At 38.0% G+C, this 20,572-nt stretch overlaps 1 protein-coding gene across 2 annotated transcripts; it reads left to right on the top strand.

Moving 5' to 3' along the window:
• The first annotated feature begins 9,717 nt into the window (after positions 1-9,717).
• aqp3a (aquaporin 3a) lies at positions 9,718-16,186 on the top strand. Of its 2 annotated transcripts, none has more exons than XM_016234474.1 (6): positions 9,718-9,986; positions 14,158-14,284; positions 14,402-14,539; positions 14,632-14,756; positions 14,931-15,148; positions 15,290-16,186. In XM_016234474.1, exons 1-6 carry the CDS (start codon positions 9,879-9,881, stop codon positions 15,471-15,473), a joined length of 900 nt encoding a protein of 299 aa, XP_016089960.1. In that variant the 5' UTR covers positions 9,718-9,878; the 3' UTR covers positions 15,474-16,186. The 2 variants fall into 2 exon arrangements, with proteins under 2 accessions (XP_016089960.1, XP_016089961.1); XM_016234475.1 differs by lacking the exon at positions 9,718-9,986 and adding an exon at positions 11,859-11,931.
• The last annotated feature ends 4,386 nt before the right edge of the window (positions 16,187-20,572 follow it).

Below are 20,572 nucleotides of genomic sequence, written 5' to 3'. Positions count from 1 at the left end.
ACACAGGGTGTACTGACTTCTTTGGTGGAGTCAGTCATTATGTCAGGGGAAAACTTTAGTCATAGTGTTTTCATGTACTCTTTTTGGTGAGAAGTTTCCCCCAGTTGGACAGGATTTTGCACCGCTGTGCTTGCATGGACTTGCAATATGTACCTGCACAAGGGTGTAAATCTTATCAGTTTCTGTGCATGTCATTCAATGAGTATTGGTCAAAGCTGAACACAAAAGCTAAAATACTGTTAATAAGTAGTAAGTTGAATTTGATGGACTAAAATCCCTAACTGCACATAGATGCTCATAGATAGATATAAATCAAGTGTATAGCGCATGCTTAACCAGAGTGACTTGTCTAGGCCCATAGCTTTTCCACACAAGTCGTTTATATTTCAGAAAGTCTTTGAAATGGACTTTCTTTAATTAACTTTAGAGAAGATATTTTCCCTAGTAAACAAGTTTAGGGGAAATAAATGAACCACATTAACCACTGACGTGTGTGTGTGTGTTTACTTAAATATCGTATTTAATACATCAGGCTTTTATGGCTCATATATGCAAATATATATACCATCCTCAAACACTTGCTGTGTCATATTTGACATTTACATTTTAACATCAAAATAATGTAAAATAATAATAATAATAATAATATGTAATGCTAAAAATGATATGGATAATCAGGAAAACCCAAGCTGCTCCAGACCAGTAAATGTTAATCTTTTATTATTATTAAACAATAAACCTCATAAAAAGTCATTAAAGATGTCACAGCAAAAAGACTTGATAAAGCCATCAATCAAAGGTCAGAAGGCATGAAGTACAGTAGATTGTGGGTTTATCAGCAAAGTTTTGATCTTTGAATTTATTGGCCCTAGAAATGCATATCAACTATGATACAGTAGACCAATATATTCATAGACTTAAGACATAGACATAGTCAATAGGCTTTATACTTATTGTTGAACAGAAAGTTACAATGAATATTTACTGTAAGTTGTGAGAGAATAAAATGTGGCTAAAATGTGGCTAAAATGTTGTAACTAACATTACCAAATAAGCGTTGTGTTTCCAGTGAACTTATACCCCTTAAGGCGCGACATACTAAATAATAAAACTCATGTTTTTAAAAAAAGCCAAGAGATTGTATTATTTGTGTAGTAAGATCTGGAATACCAATAAATAAATTTTCTGATATCTCTGGTCTTGCCCTTTTTAGGGTAAAATCTTGCTAAAGTTGCCTTTTAAAAACTAAACAATGATGGTGATTAAGGAGCAGTCAGAGACGCATACCTTATTCATGTCTAAAATGTTCTGTTTTGCGAGAAGAGAAAAACTATGCAAGGATTTTTAAAAGGTTTTTGCACATTCTGCTTTGCAGGTCATGCCCAATGGTTTTTGCATTTATCTGATATTGTTATTTAAACTGACATAGAAATGAGGAACATCACAAGTGATTTACATTTACAGTACATGTAATCATTTAGCAGATGCGTTCATCCAAAGCGACTTACAAATGAGGGCAATAAAAGCAATCAAAACATCAAAAGAGCAACAATATGTAAGTGTTGTGACAAGTCCCGGTTAGTCTAACGCAGTAGGCCTACACATAGTGAGATTTTTTTTTTTTAAATCTTCTCCTATAGGGCTTTAATGCTACAAGAACCAAACTTGGCAGAGACCTGGGCCCTGATGTGTAGTTTGCTCCTAGTTTTCGTATAAATAATTATCAAACATCACAAATTTCCTATAGACTTATATTTTCCGAGCAAAATGCCCCCTCTAGACTAGAGGACATTGCAGTCCACGAGAGGAAAAGACAGGACAAGAAATCTTTGAACTCCCCACATTCACTTTCGTTTTAAATTGGTTACATTTACAAATAAATGCATATATTTCCTTTATGCTGCCAATCTATGCCAACATATTTAATCGTGGCCAAGTCAGGTCTCCAATGTAATGACCGTCTAATGGCCAGAAGAAAGTTTAAAAAATGATTGGGACAGATGACTGATCTGTCACGGCTCTGAATGGACCAGTGCTGCTTCCTCACAAAAGTTTGTCAGTTCTTTGAGTTTCTAAGCCGTTCTCATTAGAACATTCAAGCTATTTTACACCATTCAAGCACAATAACACATTAAATAGCTAAATTCAGTGCTTGTGAGCTGTTTTGTGTGACAGAGAAGACGCGTTCACTTTCGCTTCATTTGCCGCTGGAACGGACACAAACACAAGATTCAAAAGACATGGTATCTTGGCAAATATCATCGAAAACAGTCATTTATGTCTCAAATGAACATAAACGGTTGAGAAATAAATCAAATTTGTTGTCATAAGCTTTTTTATTAGAATGAAAAATAGCAAGGGTCTATCGGAAAATATTCTGAAAACAATAACTGTTGCACTTATTTTGTGGCAGGGCCAGCTCAAGAACACCGAACTCACATGTGATCTTGTTTTTTTGCCTCAAGGCTGCCCAAGTTGGCTTTCTCAAGCCAACATCAAAGTTTGTTCACAAACTTTAGCCTCTTATTATTACTAAACAATATAAAAGTTATTTTTACCTCATAAAAATCATTAAAGTTTTCACAGCAAAAAGACTTGATAAAGCCATCAATCAAAGGTCAGAAGGCATGAAGTACAGTAGATTGTGGGTTTGTCAGCAAAGTTTTGATCATTGAATACAGTAGGCTAATATATTCATAAATAGACATTATACTTATTGTTTAACAGAATGTTTACTGTAAGTAATGTTGTAACTAAAATGACCAAAAAATCATTCTGTTTTTAGTCAACTTATATCCCTCAAGGTGCAACATATCCTGAGGAATACAACATTTTAAATAAAAAAAATGATAAAACTTATGTTTTTTAAAAAAAGCATGAGGTTGTATTATTTGTGTCCTATTAAGATACCAATAAATTAATTTTCTGTTGTCTCTTTATGGTCTTGCCCTTTTTAGGGTTAAATCTGTCAAAAAAGTTGCTTTTTAAAAACAAAACAATGACGATGACTAAGGAGCGTTCACAGACACATAACTTATTTGTGTCTAAAATGTTCTGTTTTCCAAGAAGAGAAAAACTATGCAAGGATTTTTAAAAGGTTTTTGCACATTCTTTGCAGGTCATGCCCAATGGGTTTTGCATTTAGCTGATATCATTATTTAAACACATAGAAATGAGGAACATCACAAGTGATTTACATTTAATCATTTAGCAGATGCTTTTATCGAAAGCGACTTACAAATGAGGGCAATAGAGGAGGCAATGTGCTGTTCAGTTGCAGAACGCAAGCTTCTAGAGGGCACATAAGACTGTGAATTTAGGTAAAGGGGTGCAGAGCTAGTGGTTGTTTTGTAGGCAAACATCAATGCCTTGAAACTTAATAAACACCTATTTTACATAGGGCAAAGTTAAATATGAGACAAGGGTTGAACCACTTTACTCAGCCAAATAAAATGAACATTATTTACATCCATTATTTAATTTAATATTTATATAACATTATTATCTTTAACTATCTGACCCACAGTCCACACTGTACAAGAGAGTATAAATATTTTCCCACCTGTTATATCTAATATTAGCAGTTTATCTGTGTGAAGTTAAGAGCTTTCTTGTATTTGGGCATGTTGTATTCACTTTGCAAGTGCATTAGGCAGGCCATGCAATACGAATGGGCTGTGGTAGGATGTGGTAAGACCCTAGAGCATGTATTTATATATAGGCCTATACATATTGTAACAGGGTGAAGAATCACACGACAAGTATCAATCAATCAATCAATCAATACCCCGGAGGGTGGATTTATTGGGGTGATGGGTGCTAATGAGAAAGGTCCAGGTAGGTGCTCCGGTGCCGTGAGTGCTCTCTTCCGTCTTCCCAGTGCAGAGGGTCCGTGCAGTGCTCCTGCAGTGCAGCCTGTGATGATGATGGCCAGGTGCTCCTCGCTTGTTTCCAGGGCGACGCTGATGAAGCTTCGGGATGCTCGTCACCACCCCCCCCACCCCCCCCAAGCATCGTCCTGGTCCTGTTAACGATATGAGATAGTAGGGGAGAGATAGGGGGTGGGTGGGGAGTGACACCTGACAGACCTGCGAAAGCTGCCCAGATCCGAGAGAAGCCATCCGCGTTGGCATTCGCCACTCCAGCCCGATGACGTACCTCGAAGTGGAAGTCCTGGAGCGCGAGGAACCATCGGGTCACCCTGGCATTGGTATCCTTGGCGCGGGCCATCCACAGAAGGGGTGCGTGGTCCGTGACCAGGGTGAACTTCCGGCCCAGGAGGTAGTACCGCAGTTCCAGGACTGCCCACTTGACAGCTAGGGCCTCCTTCTCCACCGCGGCGTAGTTCCTCTCGGCCGGGATCAGCTTCCTGCTGATGTAGATGATCGGATGCTCCTCACCCTCCTGGAGCTGCGACAGGACGGCTCCCAGTCCTGTGTCGGAGGCATCTGTCTGCAGCAGGAAGGGGCAGCTAAAGTCCGGGGCTCGGAGGACGGGCTCCGAGATGAGGGCCCCCTTCACCCTCTGGAAGGCCTCCTCCACTGCTGGTGTCCACTGTACCTTCTCCGGCTGCCCCTTCCTGGTCAAGTCTGTCACGGCTAAAGAGGAGAAGTGGGGGATGAAGCAGCGATAATACCCCACCAACCCTAGAAAGGCTCGTATCTGGGTCTTGGTCTCGGGTCTCGGAGCGGAGCATACCGCCTCCACCTTCTTCTCCTGTGGCCGAATGAGACCCCGTCCCATCTGGAAACCCAGGTACTTCGCCTCGGAGAGGGCAAGGTGGCATTTGCGAGGGTTGGCGGTGAGTCCAGCCCTCCTGAGCTCCGAGAGCACACTCCGTAACCGGTCCAGGTGAATCTCCTAGATGGCAGGGCTTGCGTGGCTTATGTAGCCGCCGTCTGATGAGGTGCAGCTGTGACGATGATGGCCAGGGGCTCCTCACTTGTTTCCAGGGTGACGCTGATGAAACTTCGGGACGCTCGTCACAGTATATACATATAATCTGTGTCTGCAGTGATGGTGGTAGAGGCAGTGGATTGGTGTCGTTTTGCATCGTTTTTGTCGGGGCTGAACGCAGCCCAGGGCCATCTAGCTGGCTAACAATAACATCAGCATTTTCTCGTCCTTTGATTGGATGGTCCTCTTGTACTAGCTAGCAAACAGCATCACTGTAAATCATTTTATTAAAACTTAGTAAAACTTTTATTTCTGTTTCTCAGGTTTAGATTTTCAGTGCATTTTGAAAAAATATTTGCCTACTATATTTAGTAAATCTAAAAACAGTAGTCCTAATAACTGCGAAAAACAACCACACACCTCCTCGGCACCGGCTCTGTGAAAGACTCGTGAAGATGAAAAACCACTAGAGTATGGTAGGTTAATTTTCATTTTTGACTCTTTTATCGCTTGATGCGTTGTATGCTGATGTTATTTGCGCAATATAATAAAATGATTTACAGACGAGAAAATGCTGATGTTATCATTAGCCAGCTAGATGGCCCTGGGCTGCGTTCAGCCCCGACAAAAATGGTGCAAAACGTTTTTTAAACGAAAACGGTGGTGCATTGAACACCCTGTTCTGATGACGCAAGAGCTGCAACTATGGCAGCAAAGAAGGCCATTCTTTGTGTTCTTTTTGAAGAATTTTTGGAGCCTGATGAAATCGGTATAAATACGTGTTTAATACTGCAATATACGCTCGATGTTACAGTCATTGCCCTTGCCCTCCAGAATAAAAGAGAACATCCCAATCGAGTGAAGGGATTTGTGGAAACGTGGTTCCTAATTATTGTGATCCAACATTTGCCTCGCATTTCAGGTGCTGATGTTATCATTAGCCAGCTAGATGGCCCTGGGCTGCATTCAGCCCCGACAAAAATGGTGCAAAACGTTTTTTAAACGAAAACTGTGTTGCATTGAACACCCTGTTCTGATGACGCAAGAGCTGCAACTATGGCAGCAAAGAAGGCCATTCTTTGTGTTCTTTTTGAAGAATTTTTGGAGCCTGATGAAATCGGTATAAATACGTGTTTAATACTGCAATATACGCTCGATGTTACAGTCATTGCCCTTGCCCTCCAGAATAAAAGAGGACATCCCAATCAAATGAAGGGAAAACTGTGGTTCCTAATTATTGTGATCCAACATTGCCTCGCATTTCAGGTGAAGGATAATCCACTTTTTACCTCCAAGACTGTGTTATGATCTATATGACCTTATTATTTTTATTGTTAGTATTAGGCTTATCATTATTGCTGATCACGGTTGTTGTGCTATGATATTGTAATATTTACCATTATATAATCAGAGGGGTATAGAAAAGTTTATTAAATGTCACTCCATAATACGATAGCAAAATATATAAATATGTATAGATTTTTGTTACATTAATCAGTATTTAGCACACCTTCCTAAGGAAAGGATATGGACCAGAAGACATTGCAATTACTAAATTATATTTAGACAGACTTAAAGAAGTTCCAGATCTATACTTGTGCCCTTATTATTTCAGTTATTTTGCCTTTAATATAAATAAACATGTGCAAACAATATACTTGCTCTTGTGAATTTATTTGGATGTTAATTACATTGTGCGAGCTGTCTCTTTAATACCGCGTGGTTTATATACATGTTGCTGCTGATTGGGCTGACATGTTTGACACACCCACCAAACAAGAGAAAACACATCTCAAACCCCGTTGCACACCGTTTCCAGGAAACATGTCGTTCAAATCGGAAACCGTAGCAAAACGATGCACACCGGTTTGAGCTTGAACTTGCCCCAGGTGTTGCAAACTCGAAATCTGATTGGTTAAAGCAACGGTTTCATTGCCATTGATTTAAGCTAACAGACGCCTGCACTGTGGATTCTGAAGGCCTTAAGGCAGATTTCTTTGACCCTGGCAACACGATTGCTGAAATATGATTGGATAAAAGCTCTAATATAAACATACACTGCTGGAAGCAGTGTAACCAAGAGAAAGGCTATGAAATGAAGAGAATAGACTATTGGAAATCATTTAATACACATTCATGGAAAAATATATTAAAACTAAATCAGTGATTCTGATAATGTTTAGGCCAGCAGAGGCTTTGCTGGCCCTGACGGCCCACCACTGGTAAAAACTGTTCAGCCTTGATGTTCTGGCTTTAACACTCTTGTCGCATCTACCTGATGGTAGGAGTGTTAAAAGGCTGTGCTGGGGATGACCATTGTAGTCATTTTGAGGCATTCTACTTTTTACATTTTTAAGAAAATCTAATTTATTCAGAAAATATTACATAACCCTTTTCCCTGTGCAATTAAATGGTCATTACACCTAAATTATTTAATCCATGCAAAATTTACCATAATGCATTATACTGTATACCATTCATGTAAACCAGTTATTATCAGCCTTTTTAAACCCAAGATCCCTGACCACTGTCTTAATGCAAGACAAAATATGCCTATTGGAGAACTGATAGAAAAAGACAGATTGTACTTCCAATTTGAGGCCTTTTATCTATCTATCTATCTATCTATCTATCTATCTATCTATCTATCTATCTATCTATCTATCTATCTATCTATCTATCTATCTGTCTGTCTGTCTGTCTAAGTATCTATCTATCTGTTTATTTATTTAACACATTTATCTATTGTTTTTTTGCTCAATAACAGGCAAACTGTTAAATATCTGTAGCCATTTGAAATTAGAGGCAACAACTGCATTTTAATGATGGTCCAAACAAAGATGCTGCACACATGTAGCATCAGCGGCTGTATTTTATTTGAATCAGACTGCATAATATCAAGATTTAAAAGCAAAAACAACTTTAGCTTTGGTCAAAACTTTGGTCTGACTTTAGCTTTGTGAAATTATACTACATAAAACATCTGTCCGAAACAAAACAGCAGACGAACTGAATGCGACGCAAATTCACTCTCTGATGACAGCAGCAGGTGGCGCTTAGGAGCGTTTCCTTGGTTACGGCTGTAAACAAAGCAGCACTGCCCTTCAAAATACTACTAGTTTATACAGAGGTAAGTGGAAAAGAAAATGCCATTGAAACTTATCTGAACACAGTCAGTTCCCCTTAGTGATACATTAATATAAACCTCCAAAGCAATATGTATTTATATTTTCCTATATTTCACCTATTGTGAACAGTGAGCTGGCTCTGCCTGGTTCAGTTTTGGCGACCGTATCTGGCCTCTGTTAACGGTCGTTACAGACTTCGTAATAGTTCCACACAAATTACATTTTGGGAAATGATTGCAATGCAAACGTGCAATTCCGGTGTCCTGACATTTTATCCTAACGTTACCCGTCAGTGTCCTACCAGGTTTACTGCGCATGCGCACATCAATATTGCGTTCTTTTTCTCATGCTAAACAACAATATTTAATGTATCTGCATTACTGTAAGGGTAGGTTTAGGGTTGGGGTAGGTGTAGACGTTAATAAACCATAATTTTACAGGTGGCATTTTTCGTTGTAGAATTGTACTTCCCCCTGTTTTAATGGGAGGTAGCAAAATCTGACAGGGTAACGTTAGAACAAATCGACAGAACTCCGGAATAGTCAAAATAAAACAAAATACAATACCGAGATTTATTCAGATTTGCATCTCTAATTTAAATTGTATTTGAATTAGCCTACATTTCATGCTTTGGCTTTAAACTTTAAAACTGATGCAACCAAGAAAACTCTGTAGCAATTCAGTAACAATACTGTAACACAGTGTGTGAGCAGATAAAAAAAAATCCACCAGCTATAAAGATAAAGATCTACCAGTCTATCCATCGACTAGTTGGCTACCACTGATGTAAAACCAATTCTGTTGTTTTGCGGTTTAAATCATTCCAGAATATTTATGGCCTTGAAATTGTAAATTAAAAATAAATAAATGAATAAATAAATATGTGTTTAGATTCATTTAGTGCCTAATCAGCATAATTAGTAACAGATTTTTATGAATCATATACAACTAAGCAAATGGCCCTGCCCATTCCTGGAGCCAGAGCCTTATGTTTCATGTCAACTCAAAACTCTCCTACCACTGGCCCTTTAGAAATTAGCCTAATCTACCACTAAAGTTTCACACTCAGGCCCATTTTTAAACTAAAAGGCTTAATAGTGGGTAATGATGTTTCAGCAGTTTTCAAAAATACAAAGATGTGAGAGAAAGGGAAGAGAAAAAAGGGAACAACCTGTTCTATAATAGAGAGGACAGGAATGCAGTGTGAAGGGGTGTGTGTTCATACGTGAATAATACATGTGTTTAGATTCATTTAGTGCCTAATCAGCATAATTAGTAACAGATTTTTATGAATCATATACAACTAAGCAAATGGCCCTGCCCATTCCTGGAGCCAGAGCCTTATGTTTCATGTCAACTCAAAACGAAACTTTTCTCCTACCACTGGCCCTTTAGAAATGAGCCTAATCTACCACTAAAGTTTCACTCAGGCCCATTTTTTAACTAAAAGGCTTAATAGTGGGTAATGATGTTTAAGCAGTTTTCAAAAATACAAAGATGTGAGAGAAAGGGAAGAGAAAAAAGGGAACAACCTGTTCTATAATAGAGAGGACAGGAATGCAGTGTGAAGGGGTGTGTGTTCATACGTGAATAATACAGGGAGGAATCGAGGGAGTTAATGTGGTGTATAGGTGAGTGTTCATGTGTGTGTGTGTGCATGTGTGCGTGTGTGCGTGTGTGTGCGTGTTTGTGTGTGAAGAAGTTTGTAAGGGGGCAGGCAGATGCATGAAGGGCTGGTCCTGGTCTATCATGTCTATAAGACCAGAGCACTGGCCTTCACATGAGCATACATCTCTGAGGGACATACAGGTTGTTTCACACAGGCAAAGGAAGACATCCGGACCTGGCTAAAAGATGGGTTGGCAGAAGGCCATGCTGGATAAGCTTGCACACACTTTCCAGATCCGCAACAAGCTGCTGCGCCAGGGACTGGCTGAATGCTTGGGAACTCTCTTGCTAGTGGTGGGTATTTCTCCTCAATCATGAATTACTTATTGTCAGCATCAAAGCTGAGGTCAGTGCAACTTAATACAAATGCAGTTTGTCAAATAGTTTGAAACAGCATGTTTATGTCTCACATAATTTCTTCTCACTCAGATTGATGACAAAGATAGACTGTAATGTTTACTTTGGTACATGCACTCAGAATTTCCACAAGCAAACAACAAGTGAATGGTGGATTATTGCATATTAGTATTTATATCTGCATTATTGTGCACACATTGGTGTGGATTCTGGAATGCAGATCTTACACCAGTGAATTTTAGTTTCCTGCAGTTGGTCCTCAGTCCAAGGAATACTTTAGAAAGTATCCAAAAATCTGTTAAAATTGACCATTTTAAAAGTCGCTCAAACCTGTATTATCAAACCTGGACTTTTTTAAATACAATGAAAGTCAGTAGTTTTGCATCCCACTGACTTTGATTGTATGCACAAAGCATTCAAAAACAATTGAAACGTACCTTTACAACCTATAAAGGAAGTTTCCTGCATGGACCTTTATTGACAAATATTAATTATGCCCTGAGGAACTATGCTTAAAGGAAGTCATTTGCAAATAGATAAGAAAGAAAGGTGGATAGTATCTCAGTCCTGTTCATGAGAAATGCTCTTGACACACATGATAAACAGAAAAAATACGAGTATACATCCTCCTTAATTTAGTAGCGATTTTCTCTGTGACAAACTGCGCAGATAGGCTTGTAATAATGCAACTTGAAGCAGAACAGAGGCGTGTACCAAAGCTTTCGATGAGTAATACTTGTTTCATCACATCTATAATGATGCCACAATTCACACATGATAATTTGCTGAGGTTTAATAAATCACCTTAATGCATCGAGTCAATATTATTAGTGCGCATTTGCCACACCAACACCAAGTATTCATTCATCACTAAATCCATTTGATCTCATTCTAAACATGCAAAATCTGTTTTAAGCTGTGAAATTAATGCAGTCATTTAGACATTTAGATATGAATGTCTGTAGTGAAAAAATGACTAATAGAAAAGCATGCCTGGCAGACTCACAATTTACCACTAGTTTTCTACACAGTGATATCACTAAAAGGAAATGTTTCTCAAACACTGCACTCAACTGGATGTTTGATAAATGCGTCACACGCAGCAGACTACAGTAAAGAAACCACTGCCACTGCAGTTAGAGCTGTGACATGACAGTTACAATGTGGTATGAAATATGACCCTCATTGAAGAGGGAATTGACACCAAACTGCTGCTACAAAGTCTTCACAGGGCAATTATGCAATTTTACAAGGACTTTAGAAACAACAACACATTTCAAGAAGTACACTCATAGCTTGTTTTTAAGGTGTGTGGCACAGGTTATACCAGAGATAATACTTAAATAGAGAGGTCATGCGATAACTGGATCACACAACGGGTGTGATGTTTGCTGAGCGGCAAAAAGGTATTTGTGTGCGAGCTACTTTGAACATGCTCTTTGTCTGTGAAGGTGACTTTATCAGCGGATGTTCTTCCTAGAGTAGAAACAGGAACAATGGGTCTTTGGTCACAGAAAACCTAAATAAATTGAATAACCCAAGGTTTGCATTTAGCTGGCATTATTGAATTCGAAAGGATACTTAGGGCCATGTTTAGGTGATAAATTGGTTTTGTGAGATGTCTTTTTTAGAATTGTGTTGACGTTGTTGCTGAGATTTACTCTCATGAAAGCTCTTCAATGTACCCTGGCAATTACATGACTTTGGTAAAGTCGTTGCTTGATCCTGATAATTTGGTATAATGCCACAGGTATTTCAGTTCAACTCTGAGGTGACTTTTTCCATGAAAACTTCAGCCACAAGTCTTGCACACACTTTCCAGATCCGCAACAAGCTGCTGCGCCAGGGACTGGCTGAATGCTTGGGAACTCTCTTGCTAGTGGTGGGTATTTCTCCTCAATCATGAATTTCTTATTGTCAGCATCAAAGCTGAGGTCAGTGCAACTTAATACAAATGCAGTTTGTCAAATAGTCTGAAACAGCATGTTTATGTCTCACATAATTTCTTCTCACTCAGATTGATGACAAAGATAGACTGTAATGTTTACTTTGGTACATGCACTCAGAATTTCCACAAGCAAACAACAAGTGAATGGTGGATTATTGCATATTAGTATTTATATCTGCATTATTGTGCACACATTGGTGTGGATTCTGGAATGCAGATCTTACACCAGTGAATTTTAGTTTCCTGCAGTTGGTCCTCAGTCCAAGGAATACTTTAGAAAGTATCCAAAAATCTGTTAAAATTGACCATTTTAAAAGTCGCTCAAACCTGTATTATCAAACCTGGACTTTTTTAAATACAATGAAAGTCAGTAGTTTTGCATCCCACTGACTTTGATTGTATGCACAAAGCATTCAAAAACAATTGAAACGTACCTTTACAACCTATAAAGGAAGTTTCCTGCATGGACCTTTATTGACAAATATTAATTATGCCCTGAGGAACTATGCTTAAAGGAAGTCATTTGCAAATAGATAAGAAGAAAGGTGGATAGTATCTCAGTCCTGTTCATGAGAAATGCTCTTGACACACATGATAAACAGAAAAAATACGAGTATACATCCTCCTTAATTTAGTAGCGATTTTCTCTGTGACAAACTGCGCAGATAGGCTTGTAATAATGCAACTTGAAGCAGAACAGAGGCGTGTACCAAAGCTTTCGATGAGTAATACTTGTTTCATCACATCTATAATGATGCCACAATTCACACATGATAATTTGCTGAGGTTTAATAAATCACCTTAATGCATCGAGTCAATATTATTAGTGCGCATTTGCCACACCAACACCAAGTATTCATTCATCACTAAATCCATTTGATCTCATTCTAAACATGCAAAATCTGTTTTAAGCTGTGAAATTAATGCAGTCATTTAGACATTTAGATATGAATGTCTGTAGTGAAAAAATGACTAATAGAAAAGCATGCCTGGCAGACTCACAATTTACCACTAGTTTTCTACACAGTGATATCACTAAAAGGAAATGTTTCTCAAACACTGCACTCAACTGGATGTTTGATAAATGCGTCACACGCAGCAGACTACAGTAAAGAAACCACTGCCACTGCAGTTAGAGCTGTGACATGACAGTTACAATGTGGTATGAAATATGACCCTCATTGAAGAGGGAATTGACACCAAACTGCTGCTACAAAGTCTTCACAGGGCAATTATGCAATTTTACAAGGACTTTAGAAACAACAACACATTTCAAGAAGTACACTCATAGCTTGTTTTTAAGGTGTGTGGCACAGGTTATACCAGAGATAATACTTAAATAGAGAGGTCATGCGATAACTGGATCACACAACGGGTGTGATGTTTGCTGAGCGGCAAAAAGGTATTTGTGTGCGAGCTACTTTGAACATGCTCTTTGTCTGTGAAGGTGACTTTATCAGCGGATGTTCTTCCTAGAGTAGAAACAGGAACAATGGGTCTTTGGTCACAGAAAACCTAAATAAATTGAATAACCCAAGGTTTGCATTTAGCTGGCATTATTGAATTCGAAAGGATACTTAGGGCCATGTTTAGGTGATAAATTGGTTTTGTGAGATGTCTTTTTTAGAATTGTGTTGACGTTGTTGCTGAGATTTACTCTCATGAAAGCTCTTCAATGTACCCTGGCAATTACATGACTTTGGTAAAGTCGTTGCTTGATCCTGATAATTTGGTATAATGCCACAGGTATTTCAGTTCAACTCTGAGGTGACTTTTTCCATGAAAACTTCAGCCACAAGTCTGAACAGCAACTTGCAATTGCTGTTTGTCAGAACGGACTTGTAATGACCTGTCTAAGATGATCTATGTGAAAAAATGCAACCCTTTATAACTATAGATTTGTAGTGTTTGAACAAAAGGGAATACTTAGTGTATTTTTAGCAGAGTTTGAAACGGCAACCTGCTATTTTCATCACCAATTTAAAGTATATGTTGCGACTCACAATGATGTGAAAGGCCTACACTTAGTTGGTAAAATGAGCCAAAAAAGCATTTATTTTCACCTGGACTCTTCATTGTCCTGATATAAATGGTACACATAAAAATTGTGTTGTTTTCAAATAGTGATTAACACATGTTCTTATCTAACAACGTTTTCAGATGTTTGGCTGTGGTGCGGTGGCCCAAATGGTACTAAGTGGAGAAAGCCACGGTCGCTTTCTCTCTGTAAACCTTGCTTTTGGGTTTGCTGCTACCCTTGGAATCTTGGTTTGTGGCCAGGTGTCAGGTTGGTAAACTCCTCTAAAATTGCATCCTAAGCTGTTGGACTGAGTTTTTATAAAAAACTTCTTTGTGGATGAACTTATGGGAAGAAATAACTTTTTTTTCTTCTTCTTTTTTTTAGGCGGACATTTAAATCCAGCAGTTACATTTGCTCTCTGCCTCTTGGGAAGAGAAAAATGGAGAAAGTTCCCTGTGTACTTTCTGTTCCAAACAATTGGAGCCTTCTTGGGTGCCGCAATTATCTTTGCTGAATACCATGGTACATGTTATGTAATATTAATTCTCTTTCTTGTTGAAAGTGTATATTATGTTTCTTCTTTTTCTTACACTTTTTTAAATTTTTGATTTTAGATGCAATGTATGATTATGCTGGAGAAAAAAATGAGTTGCTTGTAACTGGGGAGAAAGCCACTGCTGGTATTTTTGCTACGTACCCAAACCCTCATCTCACCATCTTGAATGGATTTTTTGACCAGGTCAGTAACTGCAAGCTTTTAACTATTTCAGTGCTATTTTTGAGTGAACGCACTTCATTGAAATATAATTTTCCCCCATCACCATGTCCCCTTAGGAGCTCTGTAGTTTATAATAAATGTGCTATATTTATTATCTTTTATATTTACATCTATAAAATATAACCATCTTCACAGGTGATAGGCACAGCATCTCTGATTGTCTGCATCCTGGCCATTGTGGACCCCTACAACAACCCAATCCCTCAAGGTCTTGAGGCCTTCACGGTGGGATTCAGCGTCCTTATCATTGGACTCTCCATGGGCTTCAATTCTGGTTATGCAGTCAACCCAGCTAGGGATTTCGGGCCTCGTCTTTTCACTGCCATGGCTGGTTGGGGTGGTGAAGTCTTCACGTAAGTACAGTTAATTCCCATAACATGAACTAATTAGGTACATCATGAACCAACTCGCAATGCTTTCGAGCAGATCTGCATTTGTCAGTGATGAAACAGACTTCAGTAAACATTTACGAATATTTCTCTGGTTTGCAACAGTACCAGACAGTGTTGGTTTTTGGTGCCCATCTTTGCCCCCTTCCTGGGATCCATTATTGGTGTGCTTGTGTACCAGCTGATGGTGGGGTGGCATGTGGAGGGAGAAGTACGGGACAATAAGAATAAAGCTAAGGAAGAGTCTATGAAACTTAATGACGTCACCAGCAAGGATTGCTCTGCGTGATCTGCATCAGCCCTTCGCCCCATAGATCCACGTAACCTTTCTGCTTTAAGTCTCTGAGTTCAATAGATATGTCTTGTTCCACCAGAGGCTCCCTCTTCTCTTTCAGAGGGGATTCTGGTAGTCTTGCAAACCATTAAATGGACTTAAAATAAAATGCTCCAAATGTCAAGATTACAAAGTTTTCCTAATTGTTCCAGCAGATATTTCATATATATTTTCTTTAGCATGTTCCTTTTTTTCTTCACACATCCTCCAGATTCCTCCTTTAAGGGAAAAAGGTGTTTCTTCAACAACACGAATTATATTAATTCACTGTTTTTAAAGTTAGTAAAAATGTAGTGTAGCACCTATCAATATTTCCAGTATTTCACACTTTTGTACAACTATTATCCAAATATGTTGCCATTCCTGTTGAGAAGGTGAGCAATTCAACAAAAAAATTGCTTCAATACTTAATTTTTTTTTGTTGTAAATATTTTGTATTGTCATCTTCATTTAAAAAAAGTTTTTTTTCTATTACATAGCAGTACGTTACTTATTTCAAGAAACAGCTCACAGTCAATAGCGTAGTAATCTTTCAATTGTATAGCATTACAGTCTTTAGACTATGTTCATTTCATCTTTCATGTATCTGTTAATGTCATAACCATTTTAATTTTGTGATTGAATGTTTTGAAGCAATGGATTATTATCCTAATAAAGTTTTTTTTTTTTAAAGTCTCACAATGTGATGTGATGTTTTGTCATTTTTATGTTGTTTAGCTGAAACCACCCTTGCTGCTTCTTTGCTAAGGATGTGCACATTCATGTTCTCCTCCAGGGTTGTCATCCATTTGTAGCGGAATTTAACATTATGCCAAAGCCATTCATTATCAAAAAAAAGCACAAGATGAATGAAACAAGTCTAATTAAGGGCTTACAAAACAATAGGTGTGGACTATTGGAGGCTTAAACTTAAGTATGAGGGAGAAAGAACATTTACAGTCTCCCTCAGGTTCACATTCAATCATATTAAGGCTATTGGGAAAAACACATGGGTGTGTTAAAACATAATACATTACACCATCTAGAGAAACCAATCTTTAAAAGGGAATTAATACAATTACTTCAACCAAGCCACAACACGCCAGGTTAAAGTTCTCTGAACTCAATTATAATATTTGTTATCCCTGATATATTTCCGAGAACCCTACGAAAACAAATTGTTGCTAACAACACAGTGTTGTTGACAGAGCAATAACTCACAGACAGATGTTACATTTCTAAAACCAATTACAAAACAAAGGAATGCCTGCCTCTACACATAAAGCAGTGCATTTAATTCAAGCTTGCAGATTGATGATTTGGCAAGAAATCAAGTAATTCCTTTCTCCAGAAAGCATATGGATTAACACTGCCATTCAAAAGTTTGTGGTCACCAAGTTTTTTTCAATGTTTTCCAATGAAGTCTCTTATGCTTACCAAAGCAGTATTATATCAGAAAATATGGTAGCTAAAAATATAATTATAATTGACATTTACATACTGTTTTACATTTACACTTAGCAGACGTTTTTATCCAAAGAGACTTACAAATGAAGAAAATAGAAGCAATTTTCTTTTTAAATATATTTTAAAATGTCATTTATTTCCATGATGGCAAAGCTGAACTTTACTCCAGCCTTCAGTGTCACGTGATCCTTCGGAAACCTTCTAACATGCTGATTTCGTGCTCAAGAAACATTTCTTCTTATTCTCAGTGTTGAAAACAGTTGTGCTGCTTCACATTTTTAGGTTAACCTTGATGTATTTTTCAGGATATGAATAGAACTTTAGAACGGATAGCATTTATTTGAAATAGATTTTTGTAACAAAGTAAAAGTCTTTACTTTCGTGTCCCTTTTGATTAATTTAATGTATTCTTGATTAATAAAACTGTAAATGAAAACTTTTGAACAGTATGTAAGCCTAAACTGTATTAATCATCCTCCATACGGTTGGTTCCTGGACTATACGTGATTAATATATCAACATGCTAAATTCTTTGCTTCAAGAGCAGCTTGTCTCTTCCTGCAACCTATGCAAGTCAGCTATATAAGGAAATCTCAGCTGGCTCATATTGCACTCCTTCACAAAGCCCTCTCTTTTTTAGTAAATATGAATGACTCTCTTGGCCATTGCGTCCTTTTTCTTCTTGCAGTACATTATCGCGGACCGCTTCTCTGTGCCTGAGGCACTTTCAGTACCAGTTCTCATTTTCTTTGAAGAGGAGCACTTCCACACGACAGCTCTTGTCCTAATTCCCACTCAGTGTGGGAAACAAGTAGAACAAGTACCATGACAAAACCCCGTGCCCTTGTTGAGACTCCATGAAGCTTATCTTGTGCAACGGTATCCAGCGCTGGCTTAGAGCCCACACACCTGCATGGAGGTCTCCGAGCATGTGTTTCATTTTAAACTTGCGTTTAGATAACGTGTGCCAGGTTTAATGAGATGTGAAATCTGCAGTTATTTTGGTTTTTTTTTCTCGATCTGTTTGGATTGTTTTATGAACATTTTGCTTAATAACACAAAGTATTGTGCTTGGGTGTGGAGTTCTTACGTAAACAGGAATATACTGAGTAGCTAATTACAGCATGTGTCCTCGTCCGATTCAGTTTCCTGTGTACAAAACACAAATTTTCCTCGATGGCTTGCTTGGAAAATTCAATGAGAAGGAGTTTCACAGTGTTGGTTTCTAGTTTGAAAAAAAAAAAATCTGAACAGGAAACTTTCTCCTTTGTGTAGCACATAAGCACTGTTTTAGTAACCTAAGAAGTCAGACAGCATAACAGTCAGCTAAGAATGTGGGTGGTATTAATAAAACGCCCTATGGGATGACGCCTCTTTTTCTTGTGAAACCTGTAATGTACCTGAAAATCCTCTTGAAAGACTTGACTGGCGTAGCTATAAACATTGGCCTCAGCACCACATGTGAAGTCCAAAAGAACATTGTCTTTTCATCTTTAAGCTAAGCAATATGTGCAGTTTGTAGATTTATAACTGATTGTATTATTTATTTGATGTCAGCCAAACTGTGTTGTTTTAATATTGTCAAACAAACACGATCTCTATGGGCAAAATGTGCAAGTCATGATTTAGTCGCACTCTTTGAGGTACACAAGTACTTGTAAAGCACATTCCCAAGTTTACTATGTTGTTTCCTGTTTTTGATCTACCAAACGTGCCTGAAGGCATGCTTTTTAAAGGGTCACTGGATCTTTCGCTGGGAGCTAAGACATCACAGCACCCAGATACCTTTAAGATGCTGCCAACCCATATGTTGCCCACATGTGGAAAAACAAGCTGAGAGGACTCCATACTGATGACACCTTTTCAGATGTTTTCCAAAGGAATTGTGTTCAGACCGAAAAACCTGTACCTGATTTTAAATCTTTACATTTCAGTAGCTGATTAATACATGAATACCTTGCTTGGAAAAGGTAATTATAGCATACTGTAGCAAATCATGATCGAAAGTATGTGAATTGTACCACATTCCGTGCAGGATACCTGAAGGATATAAGCTTTGTTCATGTAGGCATTTGAGTGTGCACATCCCCTGAGTACCTTACAAAAAACAGCAGAATTCTCTTTTTTTTCAACAAACCAAGTTTTAAGGTTAACAGTGAAATGAGGAAACAAAGAAATGCTTAAAATGTTTGGATCTATTTTAATCAAGACAGGGTTTATCTGTAACAAACATAAACACCTTTTCAAGGTTTAAATGACCAGCAAGACATCTGTTGTCTGCATATGATAGACATCTGTTGTCTGCATCTTATCTATTTGTCTGCAATCTCTTCAGATTTTGTGGCCTCAACTTGGCGGAATCAATTGCACAATGGCTCTTTTTTCATTTATGACATGTAGTGCTCTTCAAAAAAAAATCACCTATTCTTATTTCAGAGTTCCTGACAAAAAAAAAGTTTGTGATCTTTAATCAGGAAACCACAAATCACAATTTTCCTCCAGGGATATGTTTTAAGATGTACTTCTGCAATCTGTACAAACGAACAGAGCATCATTTAGATGTTCTGCGCAGAGTGTTTCGCCTACTTGAGTTTGTTTTTTTCAATGTTTTCCAATGAAGTCTCTTATGCTTACCAAAGCAGTATTATATCAGAAAATATGGTAGCTAAAAATATAATTATAATTTACATTTACATACTGTTTTACATTTACACTTAGCAGACGTTTTTATCCAAAGAGACTTACAAATGAGGAAAATAGAAGCAATTTTCTTTTTAAATATATTTTAAAATGTCATTTATTTCCATGATGGCAAAGCTGAACTTTACTCCAGCCTTCAGTGTCACGTGATCCTTCGGAAACCTTCTAACATGCTGATTTCGTGCTCAAGAAACATTTCTTCTTATTCTCAGTGTTGAAAACAGTTGTGCTGCTTCACATTTTTAGGTTAACCTTGATGTATTTTTCAGGATATGAATAGAACTTTAGAACGGATAGCATTTATTTGAAATAGATTTTTGTAACAAAGTAAAAGTCTTTACTTTCGTGTCCCTTTTGATTAATTTAATGTATTCTTGATTAATAAAACTGTAAATGAAAACTTTTGAACAGTATGTAAGCCTAAACTGTATTAATCATCCTCCATACGGTTGGTTCCTGGACTATACGTGATTAATATATCAACATGCTAAATTCTTTGCTTCAAGAGCAGCTTGTCTCTTCCTGCAACCTATGCAAGTCAGCTATATAAGGAAATCTCAGCTGGCTCATATTGCACTCCTTCACAAAGCCCTCTCTTTTTTAGTAAATATGAATGACTCTCTTGGCCATTGCGTCCTTTTTCTTCTTGCAGTACATTATCGCGGACCGCTTCTCTGTGCCTGAGGCACTTTCAGTACCAGTTCTCATTTTCTTTGAAGAGGAGCACTTCCACACGACAGCTCTTGTCCTAATTCCCACTCAGTGTGGGAAACAAGTAGAACAAGTACCATGACAAAACCCCGTGCCCTTGTTGAGACTCCATGAAGCTTATCTTGTGCAACGGTATCCAGCGCTGGCTTAGAGCCCACACACCTGCATGGAGGTCTCCGAGCATGTGTTTCATTTTA

Source organism: Sinocyclocheilus grahami, unplaced genomic scaffold, assembly GCF_001515645.1.
Source record: "Sinocyclocheilus grahami isolate Dianchi unplaced genomic scaffold, SAMN03320097.WGS_v1.1 scaffold453.1, whole genome shotgun sequence".
NCBI classification, from domain to species: domain Eukaryota; kingdom Metazoa; phylum Chordata; class Actinopteri; order Cypriniformes; family Cyprinidae; genus Sinocyclocheilus; species Sinocyclocheilus grahami.
The sequence above is the reverse complement of the archived record's forward strand: the minus strand, read 5'-3'. Positions and strand labels throughout refer to the sequence as shown.